Raw genomic sequence first — 25,008 nt, 5'->3', positions numbered from 1 at the left:
TGAAGTTTCTTTTTTATACAAATAGGGCTTTTCAGAAAACGTCCTCATTAACAAAAAATGGCACTATACAAATACATATGAAAGTATATATTAAGGTCAATTATTTCATAATGTTAAATACAAATACACATATTGTCCGAACTCATGAGCCAAACTGCAAAATATGAAACATGACTATGTATTTAAACATGATACCTACTATACCTACCTACAGCATAAATCAAATTTTTCACATTCCCTTAAATTAGATGCACACTGGTTGAGTCTATGCTGTTCATCATGTGAGTGACAGTTACGCAAAACATTTATTGGGAGTTTACTTTAACTTTCTGGTTTACACTGACCTGTTTACCCATGCGCTGACTAATTCAGAGCATGGCTGAAATAAGGTATGAATGTAGTAGCTTACTGTAAATGACTGTAAATGAAAAGAAAATATTTTCCATATATTAATCTGTTCAGTGGCTTTGTTACATTATTGTATATGGATGATGATACACATCGAACAAGCACTTGCATGTTCATTCATGCAACAAATCATATATTATACAAGTGCCAAATGTTAGTATGTGAAAACATAATTTTATAGTAAATGGTGGAGAACAAAATAAAGCTACAAGTAGTGTCATTACACAACAAATGATTTCTATTGCTGCTTTTCATCGACATCATAATAGCAACTGGATAATGTTGGGTTGTTGTACTTTCAGTTTGTTAGGTTGATCCTAAGCGGCAGAAAAGACTTTACATTTAAATGCAATAATTTTAAAGTTAAAAAAAACCACTCGTCTGATCTGGGATGCGATGTGGGCCGTAGGTCTGTCCGGAGATTAGGTGCTGTTTATCCAGTAGACTGTATATCACACAGTTTAAACTCACGCTATATTTAAAGAGCACAGTCATTATTTGCAGGACCACAAAAGGTCACTTGTCGATAAATTGATGTTGTTTAAAGCATTTGTGCATATGTGCAGTGTTTTTATGCAGACAACTTGATGACAACTTGATGACAAATCACCACCTTTTGATTGCACAACAGTAACACAAAAATCCCTTATATAAATATGGATAATAGACAAAAGTAGCTGTACATGGCCTCAAAATCCTCTTATGTCGTCATAGTGTTTATGTTGGAAGAGTCAAAAATTACAGGAAATAAAAATCAAGCAGGTTTGACGATATTTTCAAAGTAACGTTTGATATTTTAGGAAATGCATTTATTTGTTTTCTCAATCTGTAGTGACCCTGTTCTTCTGATGCCAGACTGAAGGCAGAGCCATGCTAGCTCATCATACATGTCAGACGTTTCCTCAGAGCAAATCCCCTGACAAAGGAACTTTCAATGCCATATTTCTGTCATATTGACATTAATTGTCGATTAAAATTAAGTGAATAACCATTGTACATCAAAGGAGTCCCTCAGAAAACAGTGTCCTCCTCTGCAGCACCGTACCATGGGGTAAGTCTTACTAAGTGAGGTCTGGGATTAGAGGCAGGTTGCTCGGGTACAGTCTCGAGAGTAGAAGACTCCAGTGAGCTCAGAGACCCCGTAGACGACCCCGACCCCTCATATGCGTAGGTCCTGAGGCAGTCAAATGGGGGGACGTAGGGATCCTGATCAGCCTCTGCGAGCCTGTCCAGAATAAACTGCCTGAAGACCTCATCCTCCGGCCCGATGAGGTGTGACTCTCGGAGGGACATCCGTATGCTGGCCCTGACGTCCTCCTTCCTCAGCCTCCTCTCTCTCCTCCTGGGGTGGGGGCGTAGAGGGACAACAGGCTGGCAGACGTCCAGGTCTGCTCCTCCACCCCCTGCGTCTCTGTATAACTGCAACTTCTGCGACACAGTGTCAGGCAGCTCCAGCTCCGTCGCCACCTCCAGCCCTTCCTGCTGTTTCCGCCTGTGTCTCCTCACCATCACCATTAGAATAGACAGCACTGCAGACACAACGCAGTAGGAGATCATTACAGATAAACACCAGGGCATGAGCTTAGTGCGAAAAAGGCATACTGGGGTGCCTGATGGAGCATGCATGTCGAATGTACAAGAGTACTCAAAGTAATAGCAGCCAGATTTGCCTTCTTTAACTTGTTGTGGATGCAAGAATTAAAAATGAAGACTGTATTTTGAATTATATATATATACACATCAGTTTACACACATAAGAATTCTTTCATTTGCTCCATGTGGCTCAGAATGCAAAAAGAGTGTTTGTTTGTTATGCCGTGTTTCCATCCGACACAATGTTAGCATAGCAGGTATTGCCATTAATCTTTCATGTGATGGGCACAGGGAGGACACAAAGCAGCTGAGGTCATAATAAAACTCTTCACTATGCAAACCCATCAATGTCCCAGGATGGCATTGCTACTGATGTATTGCAACCAATATGCTCATTACCTGACATCATTGCTCTGCAAGCTCTCAGCATTTTAAACGTACGTGTTAAAGGCACGCTGGTGAGTTTCAAACGGGCAACTCAAACAAAAGTGCAAATTTGTTAATCCAAAGTCCTGCTTGTTACCACACTTACCCTATTTGCCAAAAACGTTGCGAGGCGGAACTGCTCTAGCTCAAAAGATCTGCTGAAAAAGAATAACTGTTTTACAACAAAATACCAGTGAAACTGTCATTTGTTCAGCTTTGGAATTACCCATAGTCATATTGGGAGTCTGATACACTTGAGTGTGAGCCGCTGCTCACCTTGTTTTCAGAATGACGTTCAGAATATTTCGAATTTGCCAGTGTTTATATCCTCTTAAAAAAAAATCTCACTCTACATCATTAGTGGAACTACTTGTAACCCACAGCAAAAAAACAACAACAAACAAACAAAAAAACAATCTTCTGCAATAGCCGTTTTTATTGACAATCTAAAAATCTGAAAATGCCAGAGTTCAGAAACGGCACCCCTGGATGATTTTCTGTAAACACTCTGTAATTCTTATTCCAAGTGCAATTTTCTCTTCTTAACGAGAAGTACATCAGCAGCCTTTTCTATTGTTGGTCACACTTGAACTGTTCTCAACCTTATGGAGAATTGAGATCTGGTTATACAGAATTTCTGAAACGCACATTGTTTGGCATTGAGGGTACATTGTTAGCGTTGTATTACAAGATTTCTGTATCTTTTAACACCCTGTCAGGCTTTTATGTACATCTGCCACACTGGTAAAATGTAGTAAAAGGTTATCAGAAAACTGAATGGACAGAAAAAAGTATATAATATATCATAGTAGTAAATATACCATTAAAGTAATAAATCAGATAACTAAAAAACCAGCATAAACTCTTGGAACAGTAAGGCAGTTTTAAGGCAATGAATTGTAATTGTAAGGTAATTGTATTTATATATATATATATATATATATATATATATATATATATATATATATATATATATATATATATATATATATATATATATATACATATACATACATATACATACATGCCACACCACACCAGATAGCACAGAGCCCCGAGACACCAAATGCATTTCTTCATGTACTGCAAATCATTATTATAGCATATCCCGCTTGTTGATTCTGGACTAAGATAGGATGTGAATACAAGAGAAGACTCCGCCCGTTTACCTGTGAGTGTGACCAGGCAGACCAGGAGCCCTAACAGTGTTTGCAGACTGACCCCCATAGACAGAGCAAGCGCCTCCACCCCTCCTGTGGGACAGTGGCCGGCGGGCTGGCAGCTGCACACGCTGATGGTCAAAGTGCTGGTGCTGGTGAGAGCTGGGGAGCCGCTGTCTGTCACCACCACAGGCAGGAGGTACTTGGTTCGATCCTTGCGAGTGAAAGTACTCCTGCGCGCCACGATGCTGGCTGTGTTATCTAAGGAAGAGGAACATGTTTCATGCCGCCTGTGTGAATTTAAACACGAGCTAAATAACAACGGACGTGACACAAAACAAACAAGCAATCAGTCAAAGCCTGCACTTCGTCTAATGTAACGTGGTCAGTGTGCACGTGTCACACTTCATCACAGCATTCAACGATAACTTCTTTGGAGGGGGGGGGGGGGGGGTCCAATCTGCCTTGTGGCATAACGCGTTTAATTAACAGTGCTCCCCTTTGATTCGCTGAGTGGACTGCTGTGATTGCCTGGATAAACCACCCAAACGGTGCAGCAGCATACTGTACATTTCCCTCTGACTTATCTGACACGATTATCTCACTTATCTGAAACATCCCTCTGCTTCACGCATAAACAGCCGTGTTTGATTGATTTTCATTCATTCCACACTATTAAGAAAGGGGTTGACTGCCCACTGACCACAAAGGTAAATACTCTTTCAATTTTACTTACGTCAGTAGTCTGCCAGACATAAAAACTACAGCCTAGTGCTCCACAACACCTTTAGAGTACATACTGTATATTCCATTCATTCTGTATGACTGCTCTTCCAGGTCGTGGCAAAGCTACAGCCCACATCCACTAAATGCGACTCTAAATACTGTTTCATCTACTTTCATATTAGTCATTTTCAGGTATGAATTTGTTTGAAAGTATATTGATACACTCTGTATTTAGTTCATGCTGAATATCTCGCCGTGGTACCGTGTCACCTTTCCTTTACGAGGGAAAGCTAAAGGGAAGAAAACTAGTTTCCTCTCTGCTTTTTAATTATATTTGGACTGTAAATAAGGGTAAAACAACTGTCTGTTTATTGCAGCACAGTAAATCTGTGACTCATCAATGTGGCGGTAAATTTGGTGTTATTTGACAGCTGTTCTATCCTTCATTTTCCATGGACTATTTCCAAGCTTTGCTGTTATCGTTGGTAGTATATTTTCCCCGCTGCTTTGCTGTTATAATGCAGAACTAGGCTCTGCAGCATTTGAGCCATAAGATATGTGAGCGACTGAATATTGTGGGGTGCACTGTCCCGTTAAAGCAGTAGTTTGAAAAATACCTTTATTTACTTTCCTGCCAAGAGCTAGATGAGAAGATCAACTGCACTATTATGGCTGGATGCCAAAAATGAACCTAAAGTTTAGCTTAGCATAAAGACTGGATCCAAGGGGAAACAATCTGGCTTTGTTACAAGGTATAAAAACAGCCTTTATCACCTTCTAAAATGCGTGAATGTTGTAGGAATAAAACAATTTTGATGTAACTTGATAAATTGTGAGCTGCTAGGAGACACATTTGGAAACCTTAACCTTATCCCTAAGCTACCTGTTCCCCCCTCGTTTACTGTCCTTATACTAAGCTAAGCTTAGCTGCAGTCCGTAGATTCATATTTTCATTCTACCAACTCTTTCCGTAAGCACAATGAAACTTAGAGCAGTTACCATCACCTCCAGGCCCCAGGAGCTATGCTCAACCCACTGCTCAACCCACTTAGAATTGATTGAACACACCTGATCCAGGTAACCAGCAAACAAGCAGGACAGGGGCTCTCAATGCCTGGAGTTGGCTTGGAGTATGTAGAGCAAGCTAATTCTGCTTTCACCTGACATAATTTACAGGTATGAATGGGATCAGAGAGCTACGTTGCATCAGGAAAGGATTCGCAGGCACTTGACATTTTCCACATTTTGCTATGTAACAGCCTTATTCCAAAATGGATCAAATTATAATTTTTTATCAAAATTCTACAACAATGCCCCATAATGACAACGAGAAAGAAGTTTGCTTGACAGCTTTGCACACTTTAAAAACAAAAAAATTCACATGTACATACGTATTCACTGGGATGAATACTTAGTATTGGCCAGGTGGTGAGTGGGGCCTGGTTTCCTCCAGACTTGAACCTTGGCATTCAGGCCAAAGAATTCAGTCTTTGTTTCATCAGACAAGAGAACTTTGTCTGTCGTGGTCTGAGGGTCCTTCAGGCCGGCTGTCACTTGCCTTTTACTGAGGAATGGTTTCCGTCCGGCCACCCTATCATACAGGCCTGATTGGTGGAGTGCTGCAGAGGTGGTTGTTCTTCTGGAAGGTTCTCCAGAGCTCTTTGGAGCTCTTTCAGAGTGACCATCGGGCGTTCTCTCTGGATCGCTCAGTCTGGCTGGCCGGGCCACTATAGGTACAGTCCTGGTGGTTCATGGCTTGGTTTGTGCTCAGACATGCACTTTACCAAATCATGTCCAGTCAACTGAATTTCCCCTCAGGTGGACTCCAGTCAACTTGGGAAACACATCAAGGATGATCAGTTGAAACAGGATGCGCCAGCTCAAGTGTTGTGGCAAAAGCTGTGAATATTTATGTACATGTGATTTTTTTTTTCATTTTTTTTTTTAAATTCATTTACAAAGAACTTCTTTCATGTTGTGGGTAGTTTGTAGATGTAATGAACATAATGAATTTGATACACTTGGGAATAAGGCTGTAACATCAAAAACCAAAATGTGCTGTGAACACTTGCACTGTATGTGAGTTACTGTCTAATCGAATGTAACCTTGATTATCTCTGATAGTGAAGTTTGGATTGATGTGCTTGTCAGGGACCATAGAGAAGTAGAAGTGGTGTCCCTCCACCGGGTCGTCTGGATCAACGGCGCTGAGCAGCTGGATGAGCTGAGAGAAACGAAGACACGTTAGTGAGGAAACTTCAGCATTCAATTTATTCCCAAGTATGCAATCTCTGGCCACTTTATTAGGTGCACTTTGCTAGTACTCTGTTGGACCCCCGTTTGTGTTCCGAACCTCCTTAATTCTTCAAGGTGCGACAGCATTCCTTAGAGATTTTCATTCATACTGATGCTGCCAACATCCCACAGTTGCAGGAGATTTCTGCATAATGAATCCATGCTTTTATGTTGTATGCACTAAATTCTGACTGTATCATCCGAATTTCGCTCATTGCGCATTATGAAGAGCAGTTTCTAAAATACTCTGATGCTCGGCTTGAACTATAACATGTTGCTTACAAGCCTAAATGCGCTGAGTTGCTGCCATGCGATTGGCTGAAGAGATACTTGTGTAAATGAGCAGTTGAACACGTGTACCTAATAAAGTGGCACGTGGGTGCATGTGTACATATGCAGTGTTCACTTTTACTTTCTCAGACATACGGCATTCTGACCATCACTCAGCAGCTGACAATGTTGTAAATAGCATAGTTGCACAATAATCAAATCACTTTAATGCTTAAGAATATGTATGGAATAAAAGAATGTTTGAGGACTTTACTGAAAATGTAGTGGGAATCACAAACATCAGTGAATCATAATATACATACTTCTCCCGCCTGTATCCCCTCACAGATGTATGGCTGGTAATCTCTTGCGAGCCTTGGCATGTTGTCGTTTATGTCCAGCACTTTGATGAACACCACCGCAGAGGAGGATAAATGGTTCTGTGCTGCAGTGGTGAACAAAGACATTTGCTGAATTCCACTGGGTGCATGTATCATAAAGGCTTCGTAAAAGCTTTGTCGAAATAGTACTTAAAACTGACACATGTATCATCTCCTTTGATCACAACTGTTGCAAACACATACAAAAGGGCAGTGACATTTTATGGCTTTCTCTAAAACCGGACAGCAGAATGAGCAGCGGAGAATGATATTTACTGCTTACATCACTCTACATGAGTTGTTGTCAACTGTTTTTGTCAGATGTGCCCCAGTATGGCAAACCGTGTTAACACGCAAACGGATTTAAATAAAAATATCTGCAGAGCCTTTGCGAATAGTCAGAACTGTAACTTATCTGCGATTACATTTTGATTTGTGATGCTAAACTTGACAACTGAGAGCATCAATGCTCGCTGGTTCCCAGGGTGCTGGAAATGGACGATATAGCAAAGTGATTCCAACTTTTTACATATCTGAAATTGTACTTTTGTCAGAGTCAAAATTGAAAATAGTACATTAAAGAATTGAAATTAAAGACTCCTTTTGAGCAAATGTTTAGTAGATACACTAAAATGAAATTTGACTAGTTAAATCTGAAATGAAATGATCTCAAAATGCATTTTTTTAACCATAACTATCTTAGTATTTGAGTACTTCTAACCTTTTAATAGTAATGGTAAATACAGTAATAGGACGCACTTTGGTTATAACTATTTCTAAACTTTAAGGCAAACCCCCCCCCCCCAAAAAAAACAACAATGACTTTTCATCTATTGATCTTAGTTTAGTATTACAAAGCCGTATTAATTAATTTAATCTCACTCATTACTTATGTTCAGGGGTAGCCTGGGACCGGTAGCCCACCCACTGAGCTACCAGGATGGGTTTTTTTAACAAACACACAAACACAGACTTTACTTTGAGCCAACACTTCCATCTATGGTTGATAACTGTTGGCTTAAAAGACTGATATCTTTAAGTATTAATTGAGTATTTAATTTTTTTAAATGTGTATTCAATACTTTTAGCATGCAGTTTTTTTAACAGTTTAATTTTAGTGTACCGTACTTACAATAGTGTACAGGCTCTTAGGTTCCCCTTTGCATCTAATTACTGCCTAAAGAATAAAGACCGATGAATTGGACATATCAGCAAGATGCTGGTGTATAAAATTGTCCTTACTTGTTTCTTTGCCTTCAATAGTCACATTGTGCCAGTTTGTAGTCTCCCGGTCCAAAGCTTTAGCAACAGTTATAGTTCCATTGTTTGGGTCTATTTTGAAAGCCTTTGTGGTGTCGCTCCTTTTGTCAATTGAATATCTGGAAGAGAAATCGTGGAGACACACATTTAGCAGGCAAGGTTGTTTTCTGGGCAAACAAAACACTGCAATGCCACTGGGAGATTAATTAGGCAAACTGCTCAATTTTTTAATCTGCTGACAGATATCCAACAAAGAGAATGCACACACAAGCTAGTGTGACAGCGACAGAAACTGTGAAAACAAAGCATCTCCAACAGACACTCTGCAGACCGTTTGGCTGATTTTTTTTTTTTGCGGTAAGTGTAATTATTTTCAATGCGATGGCAGGCTTTCCCTATTTTTTATAAGTGATGAAATAAAATCTAAATAAAACAAAGAGAAGGGAAACACCAGAAAACCAAAGAAACTCTATGTATTTTTTGAAAATGAATATTAGTCTTTACACAGTGTTACAGGTGGTGCAGCTCCAGTGACATGGGACACATGTCTATGTCTCTATGTCTCGCTTCATGATAGTGTGTGACAAGCGAGATCCTCGAATTTGAAAGTGCAAAAATAAACAATAAAACTACTGTTCAAGACAATTCATGCTTGATCTAGAAAGTGTTTTTTCAACACTTAGCGTTTGCTAACGTGGTGTAACATTACGGTGAATTAGCACCACAAACACTGTGATGCATTAAATAACTTCTGTAAGTCTTTTTTGCTGATAATGACGGAGGAAATAAGCCAATTTGTCCAAAGCAAACTTAATCATATTTACTAGAACTGTAGAAATCCATAAAATGTCAGCCTGAATTTATTAATCAATGAGACTCTGTCACCAAAGGGACAGTAATAGACGCTAGACTGAGGATGATATGCAGCACCTGCCACTCTTAAGCTCTGCTGAGATGGACTACAGGCACCAGTGCTGCTGTCTCCTCTGCAACGTGCCCCACTTGCAAATTACTGCAAATCTCAATTCCATATGCTACCTGGTATGGTGCTTTATTACATTCCCTCGTCCTAGCCACGTTGCTTTGTGATAATACCACGGCGATAGATAGAAAAGCCTGTGAGGTATAAGAAAAATCATCATGATTTATTCAGCAGGGCTCATTTCCTACTAAAGTAATATGAGATAAATATGACCATGTACAGGGTATCCAGAGATCAAGGGTAAAATGGATGCACCGGAGCAGTAACACTATTTGAAATGGAATGATTTTTCACCCTGTGGAGAAAGCTGTCTAGGGATGTTCCTCCCCCCACCAACCTGGGTATCTACCTCGTCATTACCATGCTGGCAGTTGGGTGGCAGATGCCATTCTTCCTGGTTTAGACGATTCACGTTACCTGATGGGATTATTGACTGTGTCGGTGTCTCTGGCACTAACGCTGCCAACTACAGTTCCCACCGCTGCATTCTCGGGAACTTTCCACTCGTAGACGGGCGAGAGAAAGACGGGAGGCTCGTCCACATCCTCCACAAAAATCTTGAGTGATGTCCTGTCGGCGAACTCCTCCAGAGGCAGAAACCGAGTGTCCACGTGATCATTAACAGCTTCTGCAGCCATGACAAATCGCCTCTTAGTCTCGTAGTCCAAAGTCTGCAAAGGAATGACACACTTTTTATAATTCATACTATATGCTGTTGCTGTTATAAGCAGAAAACACCTTGTTCATCATCATTAGGAAAAACTTAAAGAGTAATCGCTTTTCAAATATGCTTTGCCAACTTGTGCTCAAGACAGATGAATATTCCACTGAGAGCTGGACACGATGGTAAGTTGTTTAGTCAATGTCAATACGTTACCAGCTGTGAGGATGCACTTAAATAATGCTGTGTTTTTGATTAACGTTATGATGTTAGTAATAAGAAAACAGCATGCAAACCATTACAGTGTTCCCAAAATGATTCAGACAGTCAATAATGTGTGTGTGTGTGTGTGTTTTTTCTTTATTTTTTTTATTTCATTATCCCTGCATCTAAATTGAAATATCTTGTGCTATGAAGGAAAAGCCTGTCGTGAAAACATGGTATAGAGCAAAAGCCTAAGACAATCAAGAGACTGTCTACACAAATACTCTCTGTAATTGAGTACTTTCATCTAAGAAACAATCATTAAACATAATTTGCCACAGGTTCACCCACTTAGAGCTCAACCGCAGGCCTTCTGACACACACATGGTCCAGTCCAGTCAATTAATAACTTTTCAAAGCTTTCTAGGTGACAAACAACCCCCAGCATCCCACCATTTGCATTCTCCTGCTGAAAGGGAGAAGCACTTGTTGTGAACTTGTACTCACTTAAAGTTTTATTTAGCACCGAGCGGAGGAACGTCAGCCTGTCAAGCTACAGTCACAGCATTTTGTGAGCCCCAAGTTTGTGCAGTGTGCCAGTAAAACAAAGCGCATTGCTCATAGCAGCCAGTTGAAATTTTGAGAATTATTTTGATTTGCTTAACTTTCTAGCCTGTGTAGCATATGGTTTAAGGTTACACACAAACACAACCTTCTATAAAACTGTAACTTGTCAATATTATAATTTGTTTTTTACAGATTATACAACATGTTAACTAGGAAGGCAGATTTTTTTAACGCTGAGCAACCGTTTTGGCCTTTGTGCTAAACTGAGCTGTTTTTTGTAACCGTTGCCTAGGATTTTATTTAAGGCACAACATCGAGACTTGTATTAATCTTTTCGTCGAGCCATCAGCTAGAGAGCGAAGCATTTACCAAAATGTCAAACTACGGCTAGAAGTTTGTCGAATAACACAACAACACCTTTGGGAAGAGAACAAGTTAAACTTCAGCTGAACATTCTCAATGATACCTGCACTTGGCACCTGCAGAATTCTACATGTTTGCCAAAAGGTGGACAAACATGGCTGCACATTGACCCTGTATTTGCCCCCACACCCTGCCCTCAGCCATGTTTCTACAGTGGAATAAGATTCTGTTCAAAGTTTCCAGGTGTCGAACTCTCCACCACAAACTGCGTGTTTTCCTTTCTGTCAACTGAAAATTGGCATTATTGTATCATGTATGTATCGTGATTATAGACCAAAGTTTCTACATCTTTTTCTTTGAAACAAAGCTGACTGAATGATTTAACCATAATTAATTTCTGTGCTGACATGCACATTATGCACATATGGACTAAGATTCGGTGCGCCTGCGGTATGAAAATGAGTCCATATTGAGGCTTCTGCCAAGTGTGTGACTATGTGTTATCACTGAGACAAGCTGGCCTGGTAAAGATTATTCATTTAAAGAAATCATTTAATTTTTTTGTTGTAGTTGTTGCCTGTGTATAATCAATCAATTAATAAAAGAATGGACAAGCATATGTAACCTTGTTTAGCAGAACAACTCCCTCCTGTGTCACTGGGTCTGTCTTGATGATAAACGTGGAGCTTCCCTCTAGATCATCTTCCAGGCTGTAGGTCATTCTAGCATTGATGCCAATATCTCCATCGTTCGCCATAATCCTGCCCACTGTGGTGCCCACAGCTGCATTTTCCGGGATGACGAAGTTGTACATGTCTGAAGAGACAAGGATGGCTTTTAAAAAAACATTCATGTTGACACCATTAGCCTGCACATTGAAACACTGAAATAGGATTTTAAAGGAATACAAAATCTGGAAGATACCAAATTGGTAGTTTTAAAATGATGAATTCACAGTTCTCAGAAAAACAACAAATAAAAAAAGTTTCTCCACTGAAACATTGCCAACAGAACCTGACAGTAAGTTGTTAATAGCTAGTCTAGAGATTCTGCTAGTGTGTAAAGCGATAAGAAGGGGGAACATTGTGGTGGAGGGTCAATTTGTGCGTGTCACAGATAAGTTGTGGCAGCTCCACATAATCCCAGCCTAAGTCTAATAAGAAGATGAGAAAATATGATTGTGTCTTTGAGCAACTCCATTTGGATGGCTGCCACAGCTCAACAGGCATCCAGCTGCTCTTGAAAACAATCCCCGCTGATAATAATTTGCAATAATGTGACAAAACAGAGGGCACAGTTCAAAGTGAAGTGTCGCCATACAATATTTATAAAGCCCTTTTCACTGAACATAGAATTCGTACAGTAGCACCTGCGATGAATGTGACATTAATAGTTAAAAGTATCATTCTGTGTCTCATTTCTGCAGAACTGATTTCTTGCGGGGCCATTCATTTAGTGAGGTTTATCGCTGAGAGGGAGGGTTTGTTTCCAAAGGTCATGACAAATGTCCTTTCACGTGTGAATGATTAAATCCATCCAGTGGGCAGTGCATCTGCACGTGCACACGCCGATGAACAGAACTTATCCCTCTCTCTCTCTCATTCGTCGACTGGCTCCTGTTCATTTCGGCTGCCAGCCGAGTACCAAGACGTGTACAGCCAAGTGCAGCGCTGGCAGCACAAACCACCCCCACAAACCGGAGAAGTGTGATCAAATAAATGCTTCAACGTCTACAACACTCTGTACTCATTGATTCCCTGTGTGTGTGCGTGTGTTTGGCCTGGTGTTCATCATTTAAAAGACTCACGGTGCTGAAATGTGGGGCCGTTGTCGTTGACATCAGTCAGGCTGACGGTGACTGTTGTGGAAGACGAGTAACCGCCGCTAAGACCCAGCATGTCCTTCACCTGCACCACCACCAGGTGCTCCTCCCTGGCCTCGCGGTCCATGTTCGGCCAAGATGTCACTATGATTCCTGTAGATGAATGGAACAGACAGAGCCCAGGGGAGAGTTTGGTTCATTAAAGACAGCATCGGGTGGTGGGTCGCTGTAGGAAATTATGCCTGCTCATACGCACCACAGACAAGTGGTGTCCCCCAGGGTTCTGTTCTGGGTCCCATTTTATTTGCTTTGTACATGCTTCCCCTTGGGCACAAGATACATTTATACATGTGTTTTAATTGCCACAATTTTGAAAAACTATCAATTTTACGACTGTATAAATGCAATAAAAATAGCTTGTTGATATTATCTACAACTTAAAAAAGATAAAACTAAGGTTTTGTCAGTCATAAACCTTGGTGCCATTCTGACCATGCACTGACTCTGGACCATCATGTACAATGTTTGACCTGTTCCTGCTTTTTACATTTACGGAACTTTGCTAAACTCAGACTTGTTGTGTCTCGTGGTAAAATGGAGATGATTATCCATACTTTTATCTCTTCCAATATACATTATTGCAAATCCTTCTTTATTTATCTTAGCAAAACCTTACTGGATCATTTACAAGTGGTCAAGAATGCTGGACATGATCCTCATGATCCTCATCTCTTTACACCGGTTTCCCATTAAATTTAGGATCCTATTCCAGCGTTTTGTGATTTAGAGCTATACATGGTAAGACACCTAAGGATGTTAGAGATCTATTGAAACTGTAACTCACCACAGCAGGTTTTTCTAACAAGCTGCGGTTATTCACTTTTCCTAACTCCACATTCAAAACTCTGTGGACCTTTTCAAAAAGCAGCTAAAGACCCATCTGTTTAGATTTGTCTTTGGGTAGTGACTGTGCCTTTGTGTTTATATGTATGTTCCTAATTTAGAGACATTAAGCTTATGTGTATTGTGAAGCAGAAAAATAAACTTTCCATATTCCTTTACTTACTTAAATACTTCCTTCGAGTGTATTCATGAATTGTTCTTATGCAGAATTTCACCAAATGTAAGTAAACAAAGTCGGCCTAAAGTAGTCCTGGAGAGCACTGTGCTTTTTATGCCGTAGAACTGCACAACAACAATCTTCAATTCTGCGAATTTAATCCCTCCAAAAATAACTATTAAAAGGCCTTTTAGATGACACGTTTTGTCTGTGTGGCCAAAATAGAGTTTGTGGGCAACTGTAAACAGATGAACAATTTGAATTAGGAGAATTAGACTGGCAAATGTCGATGCTATTTTTGCCTTGGAAGTCATCATTTTAAGCACTGAGTAATCATAAGCTTTTCATCAGCCGTCCACCAAGAGCAATTTCTAGACAGCTACTGTAACTATCATTGTATGACTTACATCACGCAGCATCTTGTAGAGCTTTATAAGGCACCTGGCAATGTAACAATGCCAAAAAAAACATCATTTATTTTCCAAGGATAGAGCTGGTGTTTTTTTCTTTGTATTTCATAAAAACCATCTATTTGCCTTTGTCTTTCAATGCTTTCATCCGATTCTTTCGTACTGAGAAATGACAAACGGGACACGAAACGTAATGTTTCCTTTAGAATACAAGGCTCGGTTTACAACATTGCAGTTTTCAGCAAACAATTAATCAACAGGATTGAATCAGCTGCAATTTATTTTTCTGGTATTTTTAAAACATCAGGAGTTTTGACAACTACATAAACTACAGTATAGGTTTTAAGTAATTTCCTAAAAACAAAAAGTCACTTAAAATGTTATTGATTGGTCATTAATTTAACTCTGAAAACATACCGAGCTTGTTACTTGTCGAGTATGTTGACGATCGCTCCTTCATATTCTTTAACACCTTTATTTCATCGCAATTAATGAGTAAAGTGTGAAAGTGTTTGGGTAAAAAATAGAGATTCAAATTTTCATTCAATAAAAAAGAGAGAACATTACTGAATATTTCTAGACTTATTGTCACTGTTAACTGAAGCAATGGGCAAGATAAAAACTTATAGTGGTCTGCACTCAACTGCTGCCTACTAAGAATTGGCTCCTTAAAAGTCATATTTGCCCTCTCCCAGATTGTGTTTATTTGCATTTAAATGTGTTTTTTTTTTTTTGTTTTTTAGCTTTTCAATGTCGATAATGCCCTCCCCAGACTCTTTACAGTTCAGGTCAGCAATGTGTGTGGGAAGTGTTGGAACTGACCTCTGAATCACACAAAAAAAATCGTAGTCCTTCCCAGTGGCTTAAAAAGTAGCTAGAATTTGTCAACAGTAGTTTTAAGAGATAAAGTTGTCAGGGGAATTCTTCTCAGAATTTTTGAGAAGAAGTGTCTGACATGTCAAACGGGACTAGGACCCGAGGGACAAATGCAAAACAACGCAAAAGTTTCTTGGCTTAACATCTTGAAATTGGAAACATTTGAGCCCGTCTGTCTCCTTTAAGCACACTTGTTATAAATGTAAGCTTTGTTTCTTCACAGTCAAATCTCTGGTGCATGCTTTTTGAGAGATCTGTACAGAGTTCAACCAAAAAGCCCCCGCGGCTGCAGCACTACCTGTCTTTGGCTCCACAGAGAAGTAGGGCTCCCCCTGCAGGATGGAGTAGATGAGCTTGGCACTGTTTCCAAACGTGGGATCATCAGCATCTGTGGCTGTCACTTGGGCCACTGTGGTCCCTGTAGGGGGGGGGGGGGGGGGGGGGGGGGGGAGCGGATCACACAGTGAGAGTTAGCTCAGGCAGCAGTTCCAGTCGACAGGGAAATAAAGTGATTATGCCCCAGTCCTGCAGGCTCTGTCTGTCTGGCTCAATGGGGGGGAGGGGGGGGATGGAAGAGGGAGGAGGGGCTGAGGTCGAGGTAGGGTAAGAGGAGGTTGCGTCGGAGGAGCGATGTTGACAAAGTGGTAATGGTTGGGGAGGTGGGAGAGGGAAGCAGGACTGGCCTTTTCCCCAACTCACTGAGACTGTGCACGTGTGTGTGACAGCCTCTCTAGCCCTATAGCAACAGCTCTCCATTCACCTGCTCCTCGTTTTCTGTCCCCGTGCTTTTGATTCATCTCCTCCTCTATTTTACACACCTAGTATCCTCTTCCCTGCAGACCACGTCTTTCTCCTCACTTTGCTCTACAGCATCTTTTTCTCCAATCTTCCTCTTTTCTATCTCGTCTTTTTTTATTCCCTAGAAAAAAACAACAGCAAGGGATTTAACGCAGCATTTCTTTCTCTTTTCTCTCCATCGGCATCCATTCCAACCTTTCCCTCTCACTTTCTTAGTCAATTACATTATGATTTATCACTATAGGAATATTGTGCTACAAAAGCAGATTGCATATAAATTGAAATGGAAATGTTTGTGTTAGGAAAAGGCCACTATTTGTAATTGCATTATTTTCCATAAAGGAATCCAAGCTCTATGATAGCGACCTTAATACTTTTTACTTCCTGAATGGGGACAGATGATAGACACTCATATATAACCTTTTGTTTGTCATTTTCAGTCAGGATTTAAGTTAAGAAAATTCATTTTAAATGTGCATTTGCAGAAACAATAAAAAACTTTAACGCAAACAAGCAAAAAAAAACAATCATGCTTTTACTGCGTGTCTAAAGCTTTAGAAAAAAAGGGTAATTTCCTGTTAGACACACCGATCATGAAAAAATAGCTACAGAACTAGCTTTTGAATAATATCATTGTTTCGGCAGCATAAAAGGTCCAGTACACCTCCATAAAAAGTAAAAGACAGGAAGACAGTCAGCTGTGTATTCCACTAAATTCCCACAGTGACAATAAGAAAATGCTCATATTGATCAGGTCCAACATTTATCATGTTCTCTCTCTTAGTTTACTGTGTTAGCGTGCAAACATTTGCTAATTAGCACTTTGCCCCCAGCTTGCTCTGACGTACCAATTGGAGACATCTCTGGGATGCTTGACACATACGGCTCATTCTGGAACTGGGGGACATTGTCATTGATATCCTGCACTTTGATGATAAACTCAGACTGGGGCTCCTCTGGTTCGTTGGTCTTCCTGTTGATAGCCTGGGCTTGAAGGACGTAAAAGGCCTTTTCCTCACGGTCAAGCTTCTTCAGCGTCCGGATCTCACCCGATAGTTCATCTATCTCAAACACGTCTCCAGCTCCTTCTCCTGACAATACATATTTGATAGAAAACTCCCCTCGATCAGAGTCTGATTTGAGCTGCAAAATAAAAAAAAAGGGGAAGCTTGAATTTCTTTAAATGTTTTTCTGTGGTAACTGGAGAAAAACATGCATTTTGCACACACACACATTAAAGCAAAGTACCATATCAAGGACATGGAGGACATTCAATCTGTGCCGGTACCTGGCCAATAACACGAGGAGTGGAATCTTCCTCTGGGACAAACAGCTGTTTCCAGATCCAGCCTCTCTTCAGGCGACGGTGGAGATGAGCGGACCCCTGGGCCAATTGTTGGGCTTCCAGAGCCGGAGTACCTCTCATATCACTCAGCGCCCCGCCAGTAATAATACAAAACAACGACACCGTGGCCAAAACACTGGGAGTGCTCATTTTTACTGTCCATCCATGCATTTCCTCTGCACTTCCCGTGGATAATGGGCAGATAGAGGTGTCACTGGTCAGGTGCTAGCAATTCTTCATTCGGCAGTAAAGTAATTCATGATCCAGGCAGTGCTGTGTCCCACCTTGTTATGATGTGGTTTGCGTGTAGGTTCATGGTCTCTGAAACAAAAGTTAACAATCTAATTAATGGCTGCAGTTCAATTAGCTTGCCCAGAAGTCTGTATTATTCTAGTTAAACCCGAAAGCTGAGAGTGAAATTAGTTATAGGTACGAGTGATTTACGACAGATTTGTACTAGTTTCCGACAATTCCTATATGTATATTTATGAAAAAACATTTTGTTTTAAATATAAGAAAGAGGATTTAAACTTGGGGAGTAAGCCTGCAACTCAAAAAAGATGACTAACCTTCTTTATGAGTGATTATTCCAATTAGCTAAAAGTGCTGGATAAATAGTGAAAAGGTGGCTAAAAGTGGAAAGAAGTCATAACAACGAAGGAGTAATATATACTGTACTGTATAAAATTCTTACCATAAAATACACATTTGACATACGGTTTAGAATCTATGGGCTCATCAGTGAAGGGGCTCAGCTCCTCTTACAGGGATGTGAGAGTTTATAGATGTATGCATGTATGTATGCAGTGTTCAGCCACAAGTTTAACACCACCTCGGGGCGTTAATCTTGTGGTGGACAGAGGTCAGCGTGACCAATTTGCAGCCGTGATTCTGTGTGTGTGCGTGCTGATCCCGGTCCACTATTGAAACCGCCAGGTGTTATTAAAGTCGTGGTGTCTATGATGTGTAACAGAAAGCCAGAGAAGGATTTCATCTTTCCGAAATATAAATAAATAAAAACAAGCCCTTTGTTCGAGCTTTCCCTTTTTTTTGGTCTCGCATCCTGTGGTCCTGCAGAGGCTGCTGAAAACAGCCCTCTGTTTTGAATTCAGACAAGGCCCTGTATTGTGTTTTGCTGGGGGGGGGGGCAGGCTTGAACATCATTCCTTAAGCATGACACTGCACTCTGCAGCTGACTAATGAAGACTTCTAATTAGATCAATGTCTTCCCAGACATGGAAAACAGAGACACACATGCCTCTGACAAACTATGAGCTGAATCGATGCACCAATTATAATGTGAACCAAGATCAGGGTGAAGAGTGTAAGGACAATGAAAGTCAAACAAGACCGCAAATTGGCTAGGACCACACAAATACAGTTCAACAAATTCCTCACTTTACATGATACACAGGGATCAAATGTGGTGTCATTTTGAATGTTGTTTTACATCTCACAGTCAAAAAGATTAAACCAGCAATTTTACATGTGAACAGATAATAGATTTACAGCATTTTTTTCTTGAGAGTGTAGGTGTGTTTGCCTCTAAACTGTCGACGTTCTTTCACTTTGCTAAACTTTCGTCGTCTTCAGGTCTTTATTTAACGAATAGCAACACAAATTATTTGTCTAGGCATGAAACCTAACTTTATACTGCTCTCCAGTTGAGCAGCAAACCATATGCTCAGTGGGATCGGTTGTTATTAAGGGTCAGAAGTCACAGCAGCCGTAAGTCTAAAGGATTTTAATAGTTTTTTTGACACTGTAATATCCGCACATAACATATACAGTCCCACAATGTGGGCGCTTTAATCCAAAGTGCAGCGAAACACAAGTGCTTGCTTTTTAGCAAGGGTGGTCTCAGTGGAAATGTAAAATATATATTGCAGGAAGTTGTTTCAGCAGTTAGAGTAGTTGCAGTATTAATGCTTTAACAGCTCATAATGTTCATGTTTAATCTTGTAAAAGTAAATTAGCTGTCAAGACCCATTTGTAATGAGCTGGTAAAATCAATTACTGATACAGGCTTTCATTTCTGAAATTCAATTTCAATACAGAACGTGAATGAGAGTATGTGTTTGTGCTTATGTATGTCAATACGGGGCCTAGTCATATCTCCGAGCATTGTGGAGTGACATTCCAATTAGTGGCCAGTGAATCGTGAGCTATTATGGTCTTTCATAGAGCGGCCAAGCGCGCATCCAAACTGAACGCCTTGAGCCAAAACAAGACAACAGCCCTCAATGATGTTACTCTGAGCAACTGCTCAGCTGCCAACATGCCAAGGAGTCGTGCTTAAAAAAAAAAAAAAATCGTCCCGGGGGCACGATGCTTAACTGATGTGGCTGGAATAGTGCACAGGTCAACAGATGTTTAGGTGCCAATTTAACAAGATGGGCCTTTCGAGGAATAAGTGATGCAACTCTGGGAAACTAATGGGTATGCCGAAAAATTCCCAGCTCCAGGCCTGTGAATAGGAGAGGTGTTGGGGAGAAAGTAAAACACATGTCCGTGTGTGACAGCTGTCGTGAGAGTGCTTGATAATAATGGTGACCCTGCCAAGGTCTGGTTTTGAAAGGATCCAGTATTGCAGGAGAGCCACTCCCCATAAGCATTTAATAATGCGAATCAATCAGTCGTCACTTAGAAGTGCGGACCTTATTAGACAAATGAAGAAAAGCTAAAAATATAAAGAACCACTACTGAACTCCATGGTCAGTCTTCTCTTATCAAAAGAAATTCTCATTTCTACATGACATGCAGTACATGCAGAGTGCCCTGTGGTTGACAGCCATTCATTACCTCTAATAGGCCTTCCTCCCATTTCCAGCAGACCTCCTGTAGCCTGTATGTACAGTACGCTACTCTACCACATGACAGAATGACAATGAGCTGCGGTCTCACAATGTTAAGCATTAGATGCTCCAAGACCATCACATTATTTTCTTATATGGTGATGTGTTCGGGCTAATAAAATGTCGCTCTGTTGTAGTAATGGATCCAGGATGCCATTAAAATGTGTCTAATGTGCCAACGCAAATGTTGGACGGCAACAATAAAGAAAGAGCAGCTTCGGCTTGACATTGCGGCTGACGTGTCAATATCAACACGCACTGCTGGCGTTGGCTTCACAGTAATGCTAATTTATACGGCCATTAGTCGGGTTATTTGTCATGCTTAAATCTTCTGACGTGTAAATGCGAAAAGAAATGGGAAATATATTCAAACGTGTGAAGCCCAAAAATGTGACAGTGGATCCAAATATAGACTGGGATCTCTCATTTAACTACACCTCCTTACAAATCCTGAAAAAAAAAAAAAAAGAATCTATCTGTTAAGCCTTGCTTCTTAAAAATCACCCTTCCACAATGAAATGTCCTTAATTGGTCATTTGGGAGCCTATCGTGGGACCTGTTGTTTACTGTTCAGCTCTGTGAAACAATTACACTGTCATGTAGTTTATGTTTTCTAATTCAGGACCTCAAATGAATCCAGAGACTGAGCTAGAACAACAGGGGAATGTCAAGCCATCATGTACTTGTTAGTAAGTAATTTGTCTGATTTTATTATGTACACGAGTGGAAATCATTACTGTTCGGCAAAGAGTCAGGAGTTTCCACTGACATTTATCAGCAGGAGCACAACATCCTCTTATTTGTCTCCTTTCTTTCTTAATTCGAAACAATTAACTGATTCTGCCAAAGTTATCATTAAAGGATAGAACAGAAAAGTTGAACTATGAGATAATTAGTCATGAAGACTTAATTATGGTGATAAAAAGTTTGTTAGAAAGTTTTATACCAAGTTTCAAGTAAGTTCTGACATTTGCATTCTCAATACTGACTGCATTCAAAAGGCAAAACTGCTCTTCGGTCCTGTTTACCCCCATAGTCTCTACGTTCATGTTGTAATGCAATGTGGTGTTAACAGTTTTAAGACATTTTACCAAGGTTTTTGATTCCCCATATGCCAATGATATGCTGCAGTGGCTGCCTTTGAATAACTGGACCAAAAATAAGTGATAAACAAGCTATTTGACTGGAAACTTCTTTGAAAGTCTTCGGCCAAAGAAAGGTCATGGAAACCGTGGAATCTATCATTACAAGACGATTTGAATAATATCTGACTTGAGTTTTTTTTTCCCACTCAGTTTTCTAAAGGTGGAATGCGGTGAAAGCTCGTGTTTTGTTGCAGTGTACTATGGGCCAGTACACAGGTCAGTTACTCAATAGGAGAAGGAAAAAGAAAGTGTTTATTCCAATGAAGAAACTTTCAGATTTACAATGAGGAGACCTCAAATGGTCAATTCTGAAATTAATGAAAAAAGTTTTTCCACAAACAGACTACTTTGTTCCATAAATTAAATCCACGTTAAATTATTTCTTTAACTGTTTAAAAAGCTGTTCCCAGTCAGAAGGTGCAACTGTGCTGAGCCCTCGTAAAAAGTGCAAAAATTATCATTTCATCTTATTCTGAATTTTAGCCTGATGCTTATCCTATCCTGTCCAAAACCTAAAACTGCATCCAGTTCACATATTAAACATTGTGTGTTATAGGATGTATCCATTACCACACCCACCTGTTTGTGTGATGCTGCTGTCCCCAGAGTCACTTGCTACCAGCCGCCATCACAAGAGATCATCTGAAAAGAAACATAATCTGCTTAACTAAATACCCTGGTACTGGAAAGCAATTCAGTCACAACAATAGCAGAAGCTAAAGTGCGCGGTTCTCACAATGTGTAATCCCCTCGGCTGACGACCACCCCTGTTCTTCTTCTTCTTCTTCGTCTTCTCCCCTTTTCTAGCCTTCTCAAACTTCCTGGGGAAGAACAAACACAGGCTGTATTGTCTGAGGCTCACATTTGAACAGTGCAGAACACTCAGGGCCTTCATCGCCATGCAAATAGTCACAGCCCAGACTTACAAATGCATTTCTATCTATTTGCCCTCCCTGTTCTTTTCTCCCTGTTGCCGTTAACAATCCAGTGCCTATTAGAATCGGACTGGAAAATGGAGGCGATGGTAATTCATCCACTGTAAGACCACTATGCCTGCTCATGACAGGACAGCAACAGTCTGTTTTTTGACATTCAAGCCGAGAGAGCGTGTTGTTTCTGCGTGCCTCGTCCTTACATGGTCACATTCAAGAACTGACCTCTCATGACACCAAGTTGCAAAATCGGTGGTGATATTGTTAGTTGTACACATTCTCCCAGTTGTTTATTTGTTCCAGTGATCAGGGCTATATTGGTTAGAAAAAGTGGGTGAACTCTGGGCTTTACTACTTCCGCTTGTGGAGGCTGTGATGGAAACATGGCTCAGTCAATTTAGTCTTTATTTTAGATCAGTGTTTTGAAATGAAGTCAATAAAAAAATGACTCATTGGATTCATTTGGGTTAATCCAAATCCATCATATACAGGTGAAAAAAAAGTACAGTGCTTTTTTCACACTCTTGTACCACATCCCTGGGTCTCAAACACGACTGTCTGCAGTTACTATAACATACATAAAATAATATTTTTTAGCACATTTATTACCCCAAAGGCTTTTATTTACTCTTGGTGTAAAATGAAACTACACTGAATGTCATCTTTCATCTGTAAGCACATCATATAAACCCACATTGACTTTAGCTTGTAGGTTGTGATATGATGGTAGAAAGTGTGTGTTTGGATGTCACCCGGGAAAAAAAAAAGGTCATCTAGTACCCAGAGCTCGATTGTATCTGTGTGTGCTTTTTTCAATTTCTCTCTCACCATTGTAAGGGTTCATTTGTTTGAATCTGTGTCAAACACGTGGGTGGTGGGTTGACGGCTTGATGGGTGATCCACGCTGCATTGGCCCGTGTCAAAAAGGACACTTGCCTCTACAGGGCGTTTATATTGTACTACAAGTGTATTATAGTTATGTGATATCTGGTGGCTATTGTGTAATAAGACAATCAAATAGTATTTAATAAGAATTATAATAATCATACATAAAATTTGTGTAGTGCTTTTCTGAATGCAAAGGTGCTTTACATTAGTTACACACACGATACGTACACAATGTACACCGAAAAACAGATAAGGAAAACCAGGAAGGGGTAACTGGGGATGGCAGGCTTTGGTAAACAGGTGAGTTTTGAGTTGTTTTTTGATGTTTTGCAGAGAGTCTGCGGATTAAATAAGGGGAGGGACAGAGTTCCAGAGGGCAGGGCAGCTATGGCGAAGGCTCCAGCACCCAAGGTACGGGACTTGAATTTGAAGGTGAGAGTGAGGAGATTGGAGTGAGAGGATCGAAGGTGGCGGGAGGTGGCAGGGTTGTGGTAGGAGGTCAGCCAGGTATGGCGGGGCCTTGGTTATTGACATTTACAGGCATAAAATTTGCACAGTGGATGTCGGGATGGATGATTGGGTTAACAAAACAGAGGACTTTTGAGCCCAGTGGGAATCTTTCTTGTAATGAAATGTTAAGGAAGCAGTGATTTTGAACATAACCAGTTTTACTTAATGTAACACCGCTATCCTTTCAAAGTTGTAATTTAGGATTTTTGACTGTTTTGGAAGCGAAATTGTGTTGTGCCAGCCATCATTTTGGTGCCAAACTGCAAACAAGTGCATGTTTAACACCTACCACCATATGGGCACTCTTTGCACAAATGCATCTGAAGGTCAGAGAAGTTAGGGACAAACGATGTACTGTATGTGTCGGAACAAGTCTCTGTGCTTAGCCTGTTAATATTTTTGACAAGCAACTGAGCTTATTTTTTCTCTCTCTTCACTTTCCACTCCCCCCAACCGGTCAAGGCAGATGGCCGCCCACCCTGAGCCTGGTTCTGCTGGAAGTTTCTTCAGTTAAAGGGAGTTTTTCCTCTCCACTGTTGCCTAGGGCCTGCTCAAAGGGGATTTGTTGAGTTGCCTCTACATACTTGTATAGTCTGGACTTTATTATGTAAAGTGCCTTGAGATGACTTTGTTGTTAATTGGCGCTATATAAATAAAGTTGAATTGAATTGAATTCAATTGCTACTAGGTTGTTAACTTAATTCACATATTTTCTTATTTACCTAAATATTTTGAATTATTATAATAAACTGAAATTACAAAGAAATAATAATAATAAGTATGTGTCCAGTGTGAAATGGTAAAAATGTGTAATGTGCAAAAAACCTGGTGAGCTCCCGGGACAAGATGTTTCTGCAAAGAATGGGATAAAAAAAAAGCTAAAAGATCCCAGTGTTTTTGCACAAGTGTAAAGTTTGCTTAATGGATCACAGAGGGGCTGAAAAAACACCATTCGGAAATCTGTGAGGTTGATACGATGTATCCGCCACTGCGGTCCTGTTGGTAATTGTGGTCACTCCAATTACCACAAGTTGAAAGTTTAGTCATTTCTGAGTCTTTTTTTAGTTTAATG

The 25,008-nt window shown here is 40.3% G+C and overlaps 1 protein-coding gene across 6 annotated transcripts; it reads right to left on the bottom strand.

The window, feature by feature from the left end:
* Positions 1 to 74: 74 nt before the first annotated feature.
* On the bottom strand, positions 75 to 22,483 carry cdh19 (cadherin 19, type 2). 6 transcript variants are annotated; one of them, XM_067486624.1, is made up of 14 exons: positions 22,343 to 22,483; positions 22,186 to 22,248; positions 17,550 to 17,927; positions 17,110 to 17,404; positions 15,762 to 15,881; positions 13,103 to 13,270; positions 11,921 to 12,111; positions 9,918 to 10,171; positions 8,501 to 8,637; positions 7,202 to 7,323; positions 6,420 to 6,537; positions 3,597 to 3,848; positions 2,534 to 2,585; positions 1,797 to 1,937 (listed from the first exon to the last, which is right to left on the bottom strand). In XM_067486624.1, the coding sequence occupies exons 3-13, from the start codon at positions 17,775 to 17,777 to the stop codon at positions 2,569 to 2,571; spliced, it is 1,902 nt and encodes a 633-aa protein (XP_067342725.1). In that variant the 5' UTR covers positions 17,778 to 17,927; positions 22,186 to 22,248; positions 22,343 to 22,483; the 3' UTR covers positions 1,797 to 1,937; positions 2,534 to 2,568. The 6 variants fall into 6 exon arrangements, with proteins under 6 accessions (XP_067342721.1, XP_067342722.1, XP_067342724.1 ...); XM_067486625.1 differs by having other exon boundaries at positions 2,534 to 2,582; XM_067486620.1 differs by lacking the exon at positions 2,534 to 2,585 and having other exon boundaries at positions 75 to 1,937.
* Between the last annotated feature and the right edge of the window lie 2,525 nt (positions 22,484 to 25,008).

This window comes from Channa argus, chromosome 19, assembly GCF_033026475.1.
Source record: "Channa argus isolate prfri chromosome 19, Channa argus male v1.0, whole genome shotgun sequence".
NCBI classification, from domain to species: domain Eukaryota; kingdom Metazoa; phylum Chordata; class Actinopteri; order Anabantiformes; family Channidae; genus Channa; species Channa argus.
Note: the sequence above shows the minus strand (reverse complement) of the source record. Positions and strands in the feature narration are given on the sequence as shown.

What these genes read in the sequence shown, in the direction of transcription:
- cdh19 (XM_067486620.1), bottom strand. Translation starts at nt 17,777, where the DNA reads ATGCATGGATGGACAGTAAAAATGAGCACTCCCAGTGTTTTGGCCACG. An exon ending in CTCTGTGGAGCCAAAGACAG is followed by an intron (nt 13,271 to 15,761) that starts GTAGTGCTGCAG and finishes ATTCATCTACAG; the next exon opens with GAATCATAGTGACATCTTGG. An exon ending in TATTGAAGGCAAAGAAACAA is followed by an intron (nt 7,324 to 8,500) that starts GTAAGGACAATT and finishes TCACCACTGCAG; the next exon opens with CACAGAACCATTTATCCTCC.